Source organism: Delphinapterus leucas, unplaced genomic scaffold, assembly GCF_059928025.1.
Source record: "Delphinapterus leucas isolate spDelLeu-1000000601 "Yukka" unplaced genomic scaffold, BTC_Dleu_Yukka2 spDelLeu_asBTCV2_sq25, whole genome shotgun sequence".
Classification (NCBI taxonomy): Eukaryota; Metazoa; Chordata; class Mammalia; order Artiodactyla; family Monodontidae; genus Delphinapterus; species Delphinapterus leucas.
The window spans coordinates 14875677-14893601 of NW_028322234.1; the positions used below are offsets into that span (position 1 = coordinate 14875677).

The 17925-nt window shown below is 60.4% G+C and overlaps 3 protein-coding genes across 5 annotated transcripts in view; 2 read left to right on the plus strand and 1 right to left on the minus strand.

Annotated features, from left to right (window-relative positions):
* Positions 1 to 11304, plus strand: part of LOC111166035 (3-galactosyl-N-acetylglucosaminide 4-alpha-L-fucosyltransferase FUT3) — a 23815-nt gene extending 12511 nt beyond the window's left edge. The window contains 1 exon segment of the mRNA XM_089905600.1: positions 2 to 11304. Coding sequence (XP_089761726.1) covers positions 2 to 807 — 806 coding nt within the window. The 3' untranslated portion in view covers positions 808 to 11304.
* NDUFA11 (NADH:ubiquinone oxidoreductase subunit A11) overlaps positions 1 to 17925 on the plus strand; it is a 55502-nt gene that overhangs the window by 32928 nt on the left and 4649 nt on the right. The window lies entirely within an intron of this gene.
* Positions 3475 to 17017, minus strand: NRTN (neurturin). 3 transcript variants are annotated; one of them, XM_022557280.3, is made up of 3 exons: positions 16572 to 17017; positions 6632 to 6847; positions 3475 to 4064 (listed from the first exon to the last, which is right to left on the minus strand). In XM_022557280.3, the coding sequence occupies exons 2-3, from the start codon at positions 6798 to 6800 to the stop codon at positions 3640 to 3642; spliced, it is 594 nt and encodes a 197-aa protein (XP_022412988.1). In that variant the 5' UTR covers positions 6801 to 6847; positions 16572 to 17017; the 3' UTR covers positions 3475 to 3639. The 3 variants fall into 3 exon arrangements, with proteins under 3 accessions (XP_022412988.1, XP_089761727.1, XP_089761728.1); XM_089905601.1 differs by having other exon boundaries at positions 6632 to 16174; XM_089905602.1 differs by lacking the exon at positions 16572 to 17017 and adding an exon at positions 16022 to 16557.

A 17925-nucleotide genomic window follows, 5' to 3' on the forward strand; every position in this document is an offset into this window, starting at 1 on the left:
CACAGCGAGTACCCTCGGGCGGATGCGGTCCTTGTGCGTCACCGAAAGGTCAGCTCCGGGCCTAAGGCACAGCTCACGCCTTCCCTGCGGCCCCCCCCACCCGCCAGCTAGCGCTGGGTCTGGTTCAGCATGGAATCGCCCAGCAACTGCCCCAAACCGAAGGCCCTGGACGGATACTTCATCCTCACTGTGTCCTACCGCCAGGACTCAGATATCTTCACGCCATACAGCTAGCTTGAGCCATGGCCTGGCCAGCCTGTGGACACACTGGTGAACGTCTCGGCCAAGACCAAGCTGGTGGCCTGGGTGGTGGCCAACTGGAGGGCGGACTCGGTCAGGGTACAGTACTAGCAGAAGCTGCAGACTCACCTCCAAATGGATGTGTATGGATGCTCCCACATGCCACTGCCCCAGGAGGTCATGACCAACAGGCTGTCCCAGTACAAGTTTTACCTGGCTTTCAAGAACTCCTTGCACCCTGACTATATCCCAGAGAAGCTGTGGAGGAACGCCCTGCAGGCCTGGGCAGTGCCAGTGGTGCTGGGCCCCAGCAGGAGGAACTATGAACAGTTCCTGCCACCCAAAGCCTTTATCCACGTCGAAGACTTTCAGAGCCCCAAGGACTTGACCCATTATCTGCTGGCGCTGGTCAAGGACCACACCCTCTACCCGAGCTGCTTCCGCTGGCGGGAGACGCTGCAGCCCAGATCCTTCAGCTGGGGCTTGATGTTCTGTAAGGCCTGCTAGCGGCTGCAACAGAATCCCAACTACCAGACGGTGCCCAGTATCACGTCTTGGTTCATGTGAGCCAGCCAGCCTGGGGCCTGGGCTGCTGGGCATCTGGGGACCTTGGTAGGTGGAGCGCTCCCTTACCTGGGGCTTCCCCTACTGGGCACCTCTGCTGCCAGGAATGTTGCTTCCGTGGGACCTCGCTTGCTAGGAGCTTCATCTGCTGGGGGCGGGGGTGTCATCTACCAGGGGCTGTGGCTGCTGGGCACCCACCAAGACACCCCCTGGGGAACTAGCCTTGGTGCCCCGCCCACTGGTGATGGCTCTGGTGGATTGGCTTGTGAGTACTGCTGCTTTGTCAATGAACCGCCTCGGCGGTATGCAGGTTGGCAATACTGACACCATTTTCGAGATGGGAATGCTCTGAGGACACTGGTGTGTCCTCCCTTACTCCAGATCAGCGGTTCTCACTCCAGGACGATTCTGCTCCCAGGGGACAATTGGAGTGTCTGGGGACATCTGTGGTTGTCACAACCTGGGGGTGGGCTGATAGCATCAAGTGGGAGGGGGCCAGAAATGCTGCCCAACAGCCTACAGTGCCCGGGAGACTGGGGCGCAGAGGGGGTGGGACTGGGGGCGGGGCTGTCTGGGGGTCCACGTGGGGCAGGGCTGGGACAAGGGGACGTTCTACACCTAGCGCAAGGATAGAGGAGGGGCAGGAACTGCCCCCAAAGGAGGGCAAGGGGAGAGGGTGTGACGCGGCGCATGTGACTGTGAGAGCGGGTGTGACGGGATGACCACGTGGGGCTTGGAGTGTGGGTGGGCGTGGCCGTGTGTGACTGAACAGGCGGCCCCTGTGTTCTTGCAGGTGACCTTGAGGACGCCCCTCTCTGCGTGTGCCTGACCACTGAGCATGTAAGCATGTGGACCGTGGGTCTGCGTGTGATCCTAAGCCCTGTGTGGGTGGCAGTCTCTGTGCCCTGTGTGAGTGTGTGAATATGTGTGTGTGTGTGTGTATGTGTGTGTGTGGCGCGCACTGCTGAGAACCCCAGCCTTGGGGTCTGCGGGGGCAGCTCTGTTTACGTTCCAATTCTCTGGTGGGCTGGGCCAGTGCCCTGTGGTTGGATCTGGGTGGGAGATGGGAAGGCTGAAGTCCCAGGAGGCTGCGCGTGCGTGCGCGCACACACACACACACTCACACTCACACCAAGGCAGCCAAGCTTCAGGGACCACAGACCCGGGCTCCAAGGCCAATTTTCCTGCTGTGTGTCCTGGGCTGAGCAACTTCCCTCTCTGAGGCTCAGGGCCTTCTAGGATGAGGAAACTGAGGCTCAGCTTCCCCAGCGTCTGGGAACTCTGGCTTCTCTGCATGGCTGGGCTGAGTCAGCCCAAACAGTGTAGGAATCCACCACCCCAAACCTCAGAGTCAGAAGATTGCGGGGATGGGTGGGGGCCCCAGCCAGTCAGCCTGTTCTGAAGTTGCCTTCCAAGCAGGCCACCCACGGTTTGGGACCTGGCCTCCAAGCCCTGCTCTCGGAGCTCCCTGGAAGTCCTGCCTGTTAGCTGACTCCAGTGTCTCCAGCTGCAGCCTGGGGGCGTGGCGGGTGCTGGGGAGCAGGGAGCTGGGGGTGTTCCTGCCTGGCTGGGTGAGACTCCCTGGGGGCAGCTTCTGATTTGAGTCCTCCAGCTTCAGGATGGGGGTTGGGTCTGGGAAGGCCAGAGCGCAGATGTGTGGGAAAAGGGGGCAGAGGGCCAGTGTAGGAGACACAGCAGTAAAGGAGGGAAGGGTCTGTTCTCTGAGAGCCCCGGTCTGGGGTGGAGGCAGGGAAGGGGAGAGACGACTATGCCCTAGGGAAAGCTGTATGGGAAGGGGGAGTGGCGCCTTCGAGACCCCCCCCCCCCAGTCTGAGGGGAAGAAGGGGAGGGGTCCACGTCATCTGGTCTCCCGGGTGCCAGCTCCGTGCTGGGAGCACCCACTCTCTTCCCCGCCCCTCCTCAGCCCGTGCAACCTGCCGACCCCTCCCCGCCAGTTGGGAACCCAATTCCCCGGTGCAGCCCTGGGCTTGCCAAGCATCAAGGTGACACCACGGGCAAATCTAAACACCGCACCGTACTTTTTCCATCCTCCACAGGGGCTTGTCGTAAATTCTCCCTCGGGCTCCGGCCAGAGCTTTTATGGCCCCAGGACCTAGGTCCCTGAGGACCCGGCTCTGCCGCAGCAGGCGCCGGTTTCGGGCTGGATGGGGTTGGCGCCCGCCCCAGACCTATCCCCGCAGGGAGATGGGCAGCGAGCTATATTTTTAGCTAGTGAAAGGAGATAGTGGCTCCGAGTTCACCCTGGTGAGAGCTGCCCAGGCCCGAGGAGGCCTGTTGGGTGAGGGAGACCTGGTTCACCTGGACCTCAGTCTTCTCATCTGCACTGTATTTACACCTTCCCTCCCCAGAAGGACACCTTGCAGGGAGGCGGGGAGGGAAGGGGCACGGGGACCTGTAGAGAGGTGGGAGAGAAGGTCCCTGCCGACATCCCCCCATTCACCCCACTTTCCTTTTTGTACCCCGGAAACAAGACCCTCTTTGCATCTACTTTCCTCTTACCCCTAAGCAAATGGAATCCTTCCACCATCCTGCAGGTGGTACCCGCACCAGTCCCCCTTTTCCCAATGGAGATGGCGCCTCCTCCCCGTACGCCCTCATGCCCCTCCGAGATGTGGGCACCCCCCCCGAGCGCGTAATCACAACCGGGGCTCGATTTTCCACACTTTATCTTGGTACAGTTATCGCGAGAGTCCTGAGCTCTCGACGGCATTTTCTGTGCATGGGCAGTCTGTCGCGGGGCTTGCCAGGCGGGACGGTGGGTGCCGTAGGGGCGGGGGGCGTGGCCGCCGTCTCGCCAGGCTCGGTGAGGTAGGGTCACACGCAGGCGCACTCGCGCGCCGACAGCTCGTGGACCGTGTGGTAGCGACTGTGTGTGTCCAGGAAGGACACCTCGTCCTCGTAGGCCGTCGGGCGGCAGCAGGGCTGCGCTCGCACCCGCTCTCGCCGCACTCGCCGCCGCTGGCGCAGGCGCCGCAGTCCCAGGTCGTAGACGCGCGCGGCCGCCTCGCACGCGCCTGCGCAGTAGCGGAACAGCACCGTCTCGTCCGACGCGTAGCCCAGGCCCAGCTCGCTCACGCGCACCTCGAGCTCGCGCAGCCCGCACGGCCGGGTCCCCGACCGCGCACGCGCGCGCCGCCGCCGGGACCCCGCCCGACGGCGCGGACCCGGGGACCTCCCGGCCCAGGGCGTCAGTTCGCGAAGCTCCACCGCGTCCGGGGCGCCCTGCAGCAGTGCACGGTCTGCGAGGGGATGGAGAGAATGGGGTGAGGGTCAGTGGGTGGGTGGGTGGCAAGGAGCCCCCTACCCTCGCTGTTCCCTGAGAAAAAGGACCCTTGTGGAGACTCAGAGGTGCTAGTGCACCCTCTCCCGACCACTTATCTTGCTACAGGATTCCCGCTTATGCACCCTCTCTGGGCGGTGTCGGGGGGTGCATATCCACACCTGCACGCTGGGTCCCCAGGGCTACTGACACCCTTCTCTGGACCCTGTACCTACGATGGACTGCTCAGAACCTGGCACATACTGTACCACATTCCAGCCTGCCCCACCTTGAGCTGAGCTGACTCGAGTGTCTGTCTTCCTCTGGACACCCCCTGCCCCCAGCACTCTCTGTGGACCCCATCCCTATGCAGAGCAGCATGGGATTTTGCCCCTTTTCACTGAGCTGCTCTCACCTCATTGAAGAAAAGGGAGGGCTCAGCAGGGCGTGTGGTGATCCAAATCCCTGTTTCTACTCAGCCCCAGCTGCCCCCACCCCTATGCTGGGCCATCCCCATGTTACAGGTGAGGAAACTGGGCATCCAAAGGGGAAAAGATGTGCCTGAGGCAGGTGCAAGTGGCAGAGAGAGAGAAGCCCAAACAGCAGTTTTGCTTCCATCGTGTGCCCAGGTTTGGCCCAAGTCCAGCCCTCTTCTCCCACAGCTGCTCGTGCCTGGAGCCATAGATCCCCAGGACCCCACAGTCTACATTTATTTCCCAAGTGGCTGCCCCTGCCGCAGTACTCCTCAGCCCCAGGAGATAAGTGCAGACGTTGCAGTGGCAGGCAGTGTTGATAGTGGGTCTGCAGGCAGGGGGCTCCCAGCCCCTGAGCAGGTGGCAGTCACACTTGAAGTTGGGAGAGGAAATCCTGAGTTTAGCCCGCACCTGCCCCCAAGGCTGGCGCACCTGGCTGTCAAGAGAAATAGCTTCCTGGGAGGTCCGAGGGGGAAGGGCTGTCTGTCACCCTGGGCGTGTGTCTGTTCCCACAGGGGGTCTCAGAAAGCTGACAAGCCCAGGTTCGGAGCCTTGCTCTGCCACTGTCAGCCTTGTAGTTTCAGGCAGGTGATGGCCCTGTTCTGTGCCCCAGTTTCCTTATTTGCTCAATGAGACTTGCAGAGTCCCCACTTTGACTGGGACTGGGAGGGTGGAAAGGGGTGGGGGTGGGGGGGCACCGAGCAGCATCTTTTGAGTTCTTGATGCCCAGGGGCAGGAGCAGGGTGGCCGGCACTGCCTGCTCTGGGGTTAGGTGGAACCTGGCTCACTTCTGATGCCTAAAATTCCACCATTTAGTGTGCCCACCCCAAAGGTGTGTATCTAGAGAGTTAATTCAAGGGATTGCTGGTTAAGATCCAGATGCCAGATGCCCAGCTAAATGTGAATTTCAAGTAAACAATGTATAATCTTCTAGTATATTATCTGTCCCTGACTTCCTCCAGCAGGCCTGGCCACGTGCACAGGGTCTGGAACACAAAGAGATGAGGTCCACACCCCCCTGGCCCAAGCCTGAAATTCCACCATCAGCGCATTAGTCCCAGGGCCTAGAACATTGGGACTTCAGGGGATTGGGAGCCACTCCCTTCCCCCAGTAGGGCTGGTTCCCGGGACAGGATGCCAGGCAGGCAGGACCCAACCGTGGGCTGAGATCCTCCCCGGTGCCTGAAATTCCACCACGGGTGCTTTGCCCCCCGGGCCTGGGGCACTAGCTTTGGGGGGCACCCCCCGGGTCTCTGGGACTCAGTGTCCTGGGAAGGACTTTGCCGCCTGTAGGGGGGAGCGGCAGGGGCGGAAGTGGAGCCTGCGCCTGAGGCCACCCTTGTCCATTGTGAGGACAAGAAAGAAGGATTGTGTAGGCCGGCAGGGCGGGTGCGGACGTGCACGCAACCCCTACCCACTGGGGGCCACGCCCGCGCCCCGCCCGCGCGGGTGCATATGTGGATGAGCGCGCAAGAAGTCGAGGCCCACGCACCGCCATGGCCCCACAGAATCTGCAGAGCGCAGGCGCCAGGGGCGAGTGGGTAGCTGGGCCGTGGCAGCCACGCCCGCCGGGGTGGGCGTTTCCATTTTTATACCTCCCAGCTTCTTCCCACGTCGTTCTCTCCCATCCTTCTCTCTTTCTGTGCCTCTCTGTTTCTGTGTCTCTCCCCATTTCTAGGACTCTTCCTATTTCTAGGGGTCTCTCTGTCTCCCCCTCCCCTTGGTCCCTGTCCACCCTGGGAGGTCACTAGGGCCTGGGTTCGGCCTCCCTCTCCCTCCACCCCCGCGCTGCGCTGCAGTGGCCGCCCAGGCCGAATGCCCAGGTCTAATCTCCATCTGGTTCCCTGGCCCCTCAGGGCTAGAGCCTAATTCCTTGTGACAGCTGAGCCGAGAGACCCCAGTTCCCAGTGGCCATCCCCTCCGACGCCCCTGCCAGGCCGTTGTGGGGATTTGCGCCCTCCCTCCACCCCATCTAAAATAAGCCTCTGTGGCCCTGCTGCACTGCGTGAAATTCCACCATTGTGGCCGCTGCGACGTTGGGGGTATCTGACCCAAGACAGGGGAGAGGGCTTACACTGGGCCAGGCGGGCGATTCGAGCGTCCAGGGTGCGAGGCGGCCGGCGCAGCGGGGCAAGCGCGGGTCCGAGGCGGTGGCTGAGGAGCAGGCCTTCCCAACACATCCAGATGGAGAGCACGGAGCTGCAGAGCACCGAGGCCAAGGCCACCGCCTTCCAGCGCTGCATCCTCAGCCTGCGTGCACGGGATGGTCAGCCACACGGCCTCCGTCTGTCTGTCAGGCAACAAATGAACGGGCACGGGGTGCTGGACCAGGCACCGGAGATACAGTGGGGCCCCTGATTTTGAACCACTCCTGCTTAATGATCAATCATAACATAGAAGTGATTCATTCAAGGAACCACTGAACAAGGTTGTGAAGAACGCTGCCAAGGACGGGGTGGGCACTGTGCCAGGGGTAACCTGGGAACCACCCCCATCTGGGGGTCCCAGAGTGCTTTCCTGAGGATTGAGGAAAGTTGAGACCTGAACAAAGGTAGGAGTTGGCCAGGCAGAAGAGAATGGCACCTTAGGCTTAGGCAGGGGAAACAGCCAGTGCAAAGGTCCTGGGCGGTGACCCCAGATGGCCAATCCAGCCGGGAGGCTGGGGTGGCTGGAGCCCAGTGAATTTGGGGACGGAGGTGAGGACATCCCCAGCAGGGGGCACTGTGGGACCATGGCGGCGAGGAGAGGTGGTGCTTCGAATACAGTCCGGGAGGCCGGAGCCCTGGGGTTGAGACATGTTGATGTCCTGGGAGTGACTTCCTGACCTTCTCTGAGCCTCGGTTTCCCCTCCAGACAAACTAATGCCCAGAAGTGGGCAGCAAAGGACTACAGCTGCCCTCGACCCACCTCCAGGCCTTTGCACAAGCGGGTTCTTCCATCCAGAACATTCTCTTCTCCACTGCTTCCCACTCCCATTAAATTTTCAGTCTTAGCTTGGACGGCGGATCCCTCAGGAAGCCTTCCCTGACTGCTCCAACCCCCCAGCCCCAGGCCGGCGCAGGGGCACTCTCTGCGCCCCCACAATGCCCTAAGCGTCCCCCATTAGGGCACCAATTACTCAGTGTTGTGGCTGCCTAGTCGCGTCATTCTCGCAGTAGATGTTTAATAACCCAGGCGCACCTCCACCCTATCCGAGAAGCTCCCCGCCACTGAGCGGCCTCCAGCCCGCGTTTACATTTCCCCGCCCGGCTGCCTGGTGTCGGCCCTCGCGGGGCCTGGCGGCCAGCCCGGTGTAAACATTTACACGGAGAGCTGAAAGCCCGGCTGGACGGCGGTCAGCGCCTGGGCTCGGCCGCAGGATGCGGGGCGCCCCCACGCGCGTGTTTCGGGCCGCGCAGCTGGCCAGAGCTGAGCTGAGCAGTTATTTGCGTTCTATTTGCATCTCGTTTGCATGTGATTTGCATGTGGTGGCGCGCGGGGGTGGGGTGGAGCGTGGTTAAGAGCTGTAAGGCTGGAACCGTCTCTCCCCCGCCCCATGGATGCACTGGCACTGGAGCTATGGCAGACAGTAAGTAAGTAAGGACACCTATTAAGCGCCTGCTGTGTACCAGACCAGCTGCTGAGACCACGAAGGAGGCATTATAACCTCCACTTTACAGCTGGGGAAACCGAGGCACAAAACAGAGGGGCTCGGCCAAGGGCACAGCTAGGAAAGGATCTGGGATTCACACCCTGGTTCTTTGACACAGCACACACCACACGGGGGGGAGCAAATGCTGTGGAGTTATTCCCAGGACCTTACACTATTGGTGGTATTTGATACGCCATTATTATTACTGTTGGGGGTGGTGATGGACAGTGAGCTCCCTGACATGGGAGCATGTAAACAAACCCTGGCCCAGCCTGGAGATCTGAGGACACAGCACAAGTGCAAAGGCCCTGGGACAGGGCCATGCCTGGCTTGTTGAAGGAACCATCAAGGCAGCCCCGTGTGGCTGGAGCAGAGTGAGCACGGGAGGAGGTTAGGGCAGGGAGGGGATGGGGACAGGTCATGCACGGCCTGTGGGCTGCGGGGAGAAGATTTCATTCTCAAGGTTGTGCAGCAAGCTGAGGTCAGCCCTTGCATTTGTCAGGTGCCCAAACCCACTGCCTTTACTCTTAACGAGCCCCTACTTTATGCCAGATCCCAATCTACAAACTTAATGCGTATTATTAAGTCATTTCAACCTCACGAGTCCTTGTCCCCATTTTACAGATGGGGAAACTGAGACCCGGAGTGGTGAAGTGACTTGCCCAGGGTCACAGAGCTGAGATTAGAACTCTAGTGGCCTCACCCAACCTGGGAAGGGGAGACAGGCAGGGAAACCCACCCAGGCTCAAGACCTCAGGTGGGCAAAGCCCTCTCTGGACTCTGCACCCTGCTTGTCCTCACACCCAAGTCTTGGAGTGGCGTGCCTCGGTTTCCCTGTTAGACTGGAACAAGACCCCTGCACAGCGCCGGCCTAAAACAGGGGGCTGAGAGGGTAGATGGGTCTCCAGCCCTGAGATGGCCCAGCCACGGGAGCCCTTGGAGCCGCAGACCCCCCAGAGCTTTGATGGGGGGCAGGAAAGCAGGGGGCCGCTGTTGGAGGGGGCCCGGCAGGCATAGCTGATAAGCGTCTGTTAACAATGGGCCTTTCTGTATGGGGGTCACCCAACTGGTTTGTCTCTGGCACAGACCTGACAGGGAGCAGGTGTGGTGGAGGGCACAGGGAGGGGACCAGGTGTGCACGATGTGTGTGCTTGTGTCAAGGGGAGGCGGGCACTCACACGGCACACTTGGGGGCTCACCCTCACACCCAGCGTTCCCATGCTCACATATGCTCTGACCCACTCACACACACACCCTCTCACATGTGCCCAAACACTGTTGCACACACACCCTCAGACACTACCCCGCTCACATATTCCGACAGGCTCTTGCACACTCAGATGCCATCCCGCTTACACACTCAGTGTTCTCACACACCCTCAAACACACACACCTGAACACCACCACACTCACATGCTAGTGTGTTTCACTCACACGTGGGCATTTTATGCACAAACATCACCCTCGATCGAGTGCTACCACTCACACACTAGCATTTGCACACGTGCACACACGCCCTCTGACTTGCACTCAGGAGCTCCCCCAATCACACGTGCCCGTGGAAGCTCCTGCACACCCTCGATACTCACACTCACACACTCAAGCACCTTCACACAGAGATACATTGTCTCTTGCACACTGACACAGAGAATGGGCACACCACACACATGCCTCCTCCAAGCCCTCCTGTGAGCACTTGAACTTGAACTTGTACGTGCACGGGCGTGCCCATCATCACCTGCATCCCGCATTCCAGCCACGTGCACACACACCCGGGGGGCACACACATGAACACACTGCCAGTACTGGCGGGCCCTCGGCTGCAAAGATTCCGGGGGGAGAGTGAGAGGCACAGACACAGGCTGCAAGTGTGAAGAAGGGAAGTGGGGGGGGGCAGAGTGACCCAGGGGAAAGGGCCACTGGTACCCGGCCCAGCCCCACACCTGCTGGCATTTCAGGTGCCACCCATCTGCCCAGACAGGGCCTGGCCCAGGGTCCCCTCCCAACCCAACAATGTCCAGACCCTGGAGAATCCTCACTGCCCAGGGAAGGGGGCACCTCCCTTTCTGGGGGCCAGGCCCATCTGAAGTACAGCAAGAGGGATCTGGGATAGACTTCCACTTCTAGCTGGAGGCCACAGAGTGCTCAGGGCTGGGGCAGGGAAGGAGGAGAAACTGAGGCTCAGAGAGGGGAGATGAGTAGCCCACAGACACAGCCAGGTGGAAACCTCCAGTTATTCAGAGAGCAGAGAAGTAGGGTGAGGGTGTGTGGGTGTTTCTGGCAGCTTCCTTATTATCTTGATGTCCCGGCTAAGTTCCAGGGCTCCACCTTTCCATCGAGCTTCCCAGGGAACACCTGCCAGGCATACCTGTCCATGAGGTCAACAGCCTTTGTCCTGCAGAGCTCCTGACCTCAGGAAGGAAACTACTTCATGCTTGTTCCCAGGAAGAGGAAGGAGGGGAGGGGAACCCTCCCTCCATCCACTCTTCTCTCTAGTCTGGGGAGGCCTGGAATCGGGGCCTGGCTCCATCAGGCAAACTCCTACTCATCCTTCAAAGCCCCAGCTCTTAGAGCCCCTCCTCCAGGAAGCCATTCCTGCTCCCCATCTTGCCCCCTCCCAGCCTCAGTTCCCTCCCTCTTGCCCAGTTCTGCCAAAATAGTGTCTGGGTCCACGTCTGTCTTTGCTGGATGGTGGAGGTGCTTCTGGAGGGGCACCCTGGGCTGGGTCCTCTGAAGGCAAGGGCAGGCTTTGGTAATTCCATCCGCCATTGCCAGGTGGAGCTGTGGTGCCTCCCTCCACGAGCACCGTTCTTCCTCTGCACTTCACTCCCAGACATGTCTCTGGTCCTCCTATACCTCTGTTTCCCCAACTTCAGAAAGGGCCTGAGGCGGGCTGCCCAGAACTGTGGGAATGACCGGGTGGCTTGTGGGGCTGTCATCACTGCCCACAGGCAGAGCGAGCCAGGCTGGGAAGACACATGGGCAGCTGTGGGGGTGGCCTGCACATGTGGTCCAGCCCTGAGGAAGGATACTTCTGAATGCTGTGGCACCTGGGGTGCAGACAGCTGAATTCGCACCCCCATCTGCCTCTTCCTGGCTGGATAACGTGGGAGCAAGCTTCTCCCCCTCTTGGAGCCTCAGTTCCCCATCTGTACAAGGGGCTGCACAGGACACCTTGCTCATCTGGAGGGCCGTTTCATTCAGTGAAGTCCTGCAGGCCTGGCCGATGTCCTGCAGCAGCTAGGCCCCGAGCATCAGACACGTGCTTGCACGCCCTTAATTCCATTTCCTCCATCAGTGTTACAGGTCTGGGGCTGGCAGCTGGGCCCATTCCCAGGGCAGCCCTGTTCATCTCCTTTCCCCCAGGTGGCCCCAGGGGGTTCCCTAGGGTTCCATTGATGGGGAAACTGAGGCCCCATGAGGGGCGGGACTTGCGCCTCTCTCAAGACAAGATTCAATGGCTCTGCAAAACAAGAAACAAATTCCACAGCCCACAGAAATGTGCCCCCTCCCTTGGAGGGCCCAGGGCCCAGCCCCACCCCATGGTGGGAACCGGGAGGCCGGGGCAGGCGCAAGCCGGCGACGCACATCTGGGGGTAAACCAGGAACATCTGGCTAGCACAGCTGGTTCCGATGTCACATCTGCGGGGGCCAGGGGCCAGCCTGTGGGGCGGCCTCATGGGAGGGTGCAGGCACAGACACCCCCAGCAGAACCTTCCAGGCCTGCCCAGAGGTGGGAGCCCAGCATCTCCTTTTTTCCCCCCAGTCCAGGAGCTGCCTGCTGCCCAATCGCTAGAACCATTGCTGGCTCCCTGCTACTCTGAGAATCAAGTCGTGGGTCCTGAGCTTGTCTTAAGGGGATCTGGGTCTATCTTTGCCAAAGTGAGGCTGAGGGGTGGACATACAGAGAGGGTGATTTCTGGGGAAGACTGTGTTGGCTGCTTTGTGTTAATAGTAGTAAAAAAAAATTAGCTAATACTAACACCAGCAAACAACACCATTGGTGCTGTTCTGAGCACTTTACATGTAGTGCCTCATAGAAAGCTGTGGACCATTTTATCACCATTTTGTAGACAGAAAAACTGAGGTCCAAAAGACTGAAGTGACTTCCTCAGGGTCCAACAGAGCGTAAATGGCCAAGCTGGGTTTTGAACTCAGGTGGTTGGGCAAACTCCTACTCATCCCTCAAAGCCCCAGCCTCAGTGCCCCCTCTTCCAAATTCTTGACCACTGTACCATTTGGCCTCCCTAATAACAACAACAAGACCAAGAATAATAACACTAACACCTGGCAGTGTTGGCTATTCCATTTATTTAGTGCCAAGCACTCTGCTAAGTGCTTTCCACATTTTTGATTATCCCCGCAGTCCCTGGAAAAGATGTTATTATTATTATTATTAGCCCCATTTACCACACAGGGAAACTGAGGCTTGGAGAGGTAGAGTGACTCACTCAAGGTCACACAGAAATTAAGTGGCTGAGCTTCGGTTGAACCTGGGTCTGACTCTAAACTTGTTCTCTCAGTGTCTCCACAACCCCAGTAACGAGGGTGATGCTGGGGGAAAAGGGAGAAGCAGGGTCTTGCTGCTTGGGAGGCCAGTGGGGCTGAGATCCAGGGAAGTAAAAGGTTTTCTCAAAGACACACAGCAGAGCAGAACTAGCAAGTAAACAGATGGCCCACATGGCAGAAAGCCCAGTGTGCCAGTCTGGGTTCTGCTCCCAACACATTCACCCAACACTTATTGAGTGCCTACTGTGTGCTGCACCAGTCAGGGAACTCAGGATGACCAAGGCCAACCTGGGCCCCCATCTTCGCCAAGCTCACCATCCAATCAGGGAGATGGATAATAAAAAAAAAAGAAAGAAAGAAGGTAATTTAGGGAATTCCCTGGTGGTCCACTGGTTAGGACTCAGCGCTTCCACTGCTGGGGCCCCAGGTTCGTTCCCTGGTTGGGGAACCTAAGATCCCGCAAGCCACGCAGCCAAAGAAAGAAAGAAAGAAAAGAAACAAGGTAATTTAGAGGTTGACAGTGCAACAACAGCCCCCAAATAAAACAAGGTGAAGCGATAGTGACTGGTGCTGCTTTTAAGCTGAGTGGTCAAGGAGGGCTTCCCAGAGGAGGCAGCATTTGTGCTAAGCCCACTAGAAGATCTAGGAAGAGTGTTCTAGGTGGAGGGAACCACACGAGCAAAGGCTCAGAGGCAGGATGATGGCTTTTCAAGGGGACCAGTGTGACCAGAGCAAATGGCCAGGGGACAGCACAGGGAGATGAGGAAAGATAAGGGGGTGTCCTGTGCCCCGCAGGGTCAGCCCTCCATTCCCCACCAGTGCCTGGAGCCCTCTTCCTGTACCGGCCGCTACTCGGCCGTGTTCTTGGGAAGGCTGGGCCGGGGAGCGTGCGCGTGCGTGCGTGCGTGTGTGTGTGTGTGTGTGTGTGTTGGGGCCACCAGCTTTTCAGACCCGCCGTTTCTGGCCCAGCCCTCTGCAGCTGGCCCGTAAAATTCCCACCTCAGCCATACCAGGCGGGTCTGGCTTAGCCAGGCTGGTCTGGGACCGGCCTCGCAGGCATCGGGCGGGCAGGGGGCCCTCCCTGGGGGTCAATAACAGGATCAGCCTAATGAGGCCTGGCACGGCTAAGCAGCTGGCATGGGGCCCGGTGGGTGGTGCGAGGGACGTGGGTCCTCTGGGAGTGGCCAGGAGGACACCACACAAAGCTGACCATCTGACAGAAAGGGAAACCAAGGCACAGACCCCAATGCAACTCAAACCCTCACACTGGTTTCCTAGGAACCAGGGGACCTAAGTCACCTCTTCCATGTCCCCAAGTTCAAATTCTGCCTTGGGTCCCTGACACACTGAGCTCTTTCAGCACGGCCCCTCTCTGGGCCTCAGTTTCCTCAACTGGGATGTGAGATCCACCTGCTGGATTTCTTCCAGGACCAGCCAAAGCCTGAGTTCACTTGGATTTGAAGGGAAGATCTTTCCGCTCCTGAACACCCACGCCATAGTGTCCCAGGCCCCATTCAGGTTTACTTTGCGGCTGTTACCTCTCCTGAAAGTCCAGGAGGCTGGCTGGCTGGTTTGAAAGCCTCCTGTCCACCCCCTAACCTGCACCCTTGCCCTGCCAAGTGCAACAGGCACCGGGCCTGTCTTGTTCTCTGCTTCATCCTACTACACAGCTTGGCACACAGTAGCTTAGGGCTTGGGAATTAATTACATTGAGCATAAGGAAAGATCCCTCCAGCTCGCTCAGCCTCAGTTTTCTCAGCTGCGAAATAGAACCAGCCTCCCATGGCGCCTGCTCAGTTGATGCTCACAGGGCAGAGGGAAGACCCTATCTCCCCTCGAGGGCCCCAGACCCCTCTGCCCCACCTTGGGGGACCAGGAAAATTGCATCTGCAGAGGAATCCCACAGCCTCTCAGCAAAGACAGCTGGGCCCAGGGATGCCAGATGCATTAAAGACCCGTTCCTCTCTCTGTGTTTCCAGCCCCCATCTCTAGGAATCCGTCCTTGAAGGCCCCAGTACAGTTCTCCCTCTGTCAACCTTTCAGAAAAGTCTCTCCCTCCCATGGTCACCCCAGGCACCCTGGATTTTCCAAAATCACCCATGCTATTTCCTGCCTCCAGATCTTTGCATATGCAGTTCCCACCACCTGGAATGCCCTTGCCTTTCCCATTTAGAGAACTCCTACTCATCCTTCATAGCCCCAGCTGCAATGCCCCTCCTCCAGGAAGTCTCCCCTGACCCTCCTACCCTGAGGTAGTGCCTTTGCTCCCCACTCTGGGCTCCACCCTGGATTCAAGTCTGGAAGGACAAGGCCCAGGAGTCTGACACCAAACAGAGTCACGCACATCATCGCTGTCCAACAAACATTGGTGGAAACAATGTCTTGATTGTGTCCTTGTGCCTGGCTGCAGACTGTTTGGTTCCCTCTCCTGTTCCAGGCTCTTGAAAGCTATATCCTCTTCTCACCCCCCTGAAAACTAAGGCCTATAACCTGAGGGACAAGCAGTGATGGTGGAATTTCAGACACTGTGCCCAGCTGCAGGGGGGCATGTTTTGTTTTCTTCCCTGCACCCCTGGAACTAGCTCTTTGCAGGTCGCTGGGAGTGGGCTGTAAGGCCTGGGAGTGGCTGCAGAACCCCAAACCTCAGCAGTCCTAGAATGAAGGGTGTGGGGAGGGGTGTCCAAAGGGCCCAAGGCAAGGGGCTGGGGGGTGGGGAGAAGCTGGCAAAGCTGGGAGTCTCCCCCCACTGACATCCGCCTAGACCAGTCACGCCCCATTGGGGCTTCCTCAGCCCGGGGCTCTTAAAGACAAAGAGTGTCATGGAACAGACAGAAAAGGATGCAGGGCGGGGCATAAAGGAGTGAGGAAAGTCAGGGGTCTGGCCTTCCATGCCCCCCACCTAGGCCCCTGGTCCTGCTCCCCAAATCTGGGCTGGTGGCCCAGCCTTGCAGGTAACCACAGGCCCGCTGAGCCAGGCCAGTGGCCCCATGCTATATGGATGCTAGTACTTCTTGGGGAGGGGACCATGGTGACATCCACCCCTGGGAGAGGCCACTTCTCTCTCCAGTCCCAGCCCACATCTGCCCACTGTCTGCAGCCCCCTCGGCCTAAAGACTGCGAACTGACAAACCGCACCTTCTGGGAGAATTCTGAGACCATCCTGAGCAAGATGCCTTTTGTAAAAAGCGAGGAAGGAAGACAGCCTCCGCTCCTTCAAATCCGGTCTTTGCCGTTAAGCACCCCCCCCCCCGCCCCCCGCAAAGGGTTTCGCGCCCTCTTGTGGCTAAACAGCGGCTCCAGGAGCTGAGAGAGCTAGGCCCTTACCGGAGGACACCGTGTCCCCGGCGGCAGCGGCGGCGGCGCGCAGGGAACGCGGCTGGAACGCGCCGCTGACAGATGTTTACTTCTGCGTGCAGCTGGGCCGCGACGGCAGCCCTCCGCCCAGGGTCTGCGGGATCCGGATGCCCCCCGCGGCCCCTTGTAGACCACAAGGCATAAGGGGTGTCTGGGTCTCGCCCTCCTAGAGGCTGGGGAGGGGATTCCGGCTGCCCCCGCTTCCACCCCTCTCCAGACGCTCCCAAGGGCTTTCGAGAAGGCAGAAGCGCTCCCGCCTCGTCGGACAGGGAACCCCCCCTCTCCTGGCCAGACCCTGGCTTGGAGAGAAGCTTAAGATCGCCCTCCCGCTCCCCGCGCCCCTGCCACGCGCGGACCTGTCGCCCCTTGACCATACCCTCATACACACGCTGGTTCTTGGCTAGAGGCGGGAAACTACCGATCTACCCGGAGTCCCTGGAAGCCCTCCCAATCTCTGTCCCTAGGGCCGGTCCTCCCCCCGCGCCGGTACCGCGCGGGCCCGCCGTCTGCCCTTGCTTACCTGCTCCGGGCGCCCGATTAGCCGTCAGTGGCAGCCGCGCCTGCCGCCCGCGTCGGCCCCAGCCCCTGCCCCTGCCGCCGCGACCGCCATCCGGGCCGCCTGGGCCCGCGGCGCCCGGGGGGCCCCGGGCCGGAGGGGGCGGCCGCGGGGCGGCCGCGGCGCGAGCCGGCCCATGGGGTTCCCCCGGGCTCGCTCAGCCGCGGGCTGCGGCCATCCCCGCCCGGCGGAGGCTGGGGCTGAGGGGGTGCCCTGGACGGCCGGCGGCTCGGAGGGCGCGGGGTGCAGGGGCGCACGGACGGCGCGGGCGGCTTCGGCGCGCGGCGCGGGGCTCCGGGGCGGCGGCGCGAGGGGCCCGGGCGCTCGGAGCGGCTCCACGGCGCACTGTCCCGCCGCCTCCGCCGCTCCCGCCGCGGACAGCTCGGCCGGCGCGGGGACGGGGGCGGGGCCAGGGGCGGGGCCAGGGGCGGTGGCTCGGATTTCCCGGGACAGGGAGCCGCCCCCGCCCCGTCCCCCCCGACCGAGGGTGCCTGAAGAGCGCAGGTGGCAAGGGTGCGGGGCCACAGCACACCCCTAGACAGCGTTGTCCCCCGGCCCCAGAGACCCCGGCGGCGATCCTTTAGAAAAGCCAGGGCCCCAGAATGCCCCCCCTCCGAGGGCCCCTTCCCAGAGGTAAGAGCCACAGCGCCCCTGACACCAGTCCCTCGACCTTCAGCGTACCCCCACTCCATTGAGAACCTGGTCTTACTGCCAGACCCCTCCCCCACGTCCTTCCCGGTCCCCTTCCGGAAACAAGTGCCAAAGAAGTCCCCTCACCAAGGAATCCCCTCGGGGGAATCCCCAGGACAGAGTCCCTCCAGATTAAAAGTTTCCCATCCCCGCTCCAAGAACCCCGACGGCGCATCTTCCATAAATCCGGGACCTCTCAAGACCCCTCCTCAGATCCCCCTTCGCGGAATTAAGAGCCACAACACTCCCCTGGCCGGCGGTAGTCATGGCCCACAATTTCCCCGCACCCCACTGAGTACTCTGGGGCCCCTAGTCCCTCCCCAGGTCCTCTTTCAAGAAAGCAAAAGAAGGCCCCTTCCTAAGAAAGTCATTCCAGAGAACTGAGACCCAAAGTTTTCCCCTAAAACAGCAAGTGATACACTAAGACGACGACGCCCGCTGTCCACGGCGCCCCTCATCAAGTGGCACTTTTCCCTAGTCTGGCGTCCGAGCCAGATCCTGCGGGGGGATACCTTTCCCACCCCCGGCACCCGACGGCGCTCTCCCGAGCACCAAGGCCCAGGGCTGCCCCCGACCCGTCAGCGAGCCCAAACCCACCCCGCCCCCTCCCCGACGGCTCCGCGTTCCC

What these genes read in the sequence shown, in the direction of transcription:
- NRTN (XM_022557280.3), bottom strand. Translation starts at nt 6,800, where the DNA reads ATGCAGCGCTGGAAGGCGGTGGCCTTGGCCTCGGTGCTCTGCAGCTCC. An exon ending in AATCGCCCGCCTGGCCCAGT is followed by an intron (nt 4,065 to 6,631) that starts GTAAGCCCTCTC and finishes ATCCCCTCGCAG; the next exon opens with ACCGTGCACTGCTGCAGGGC.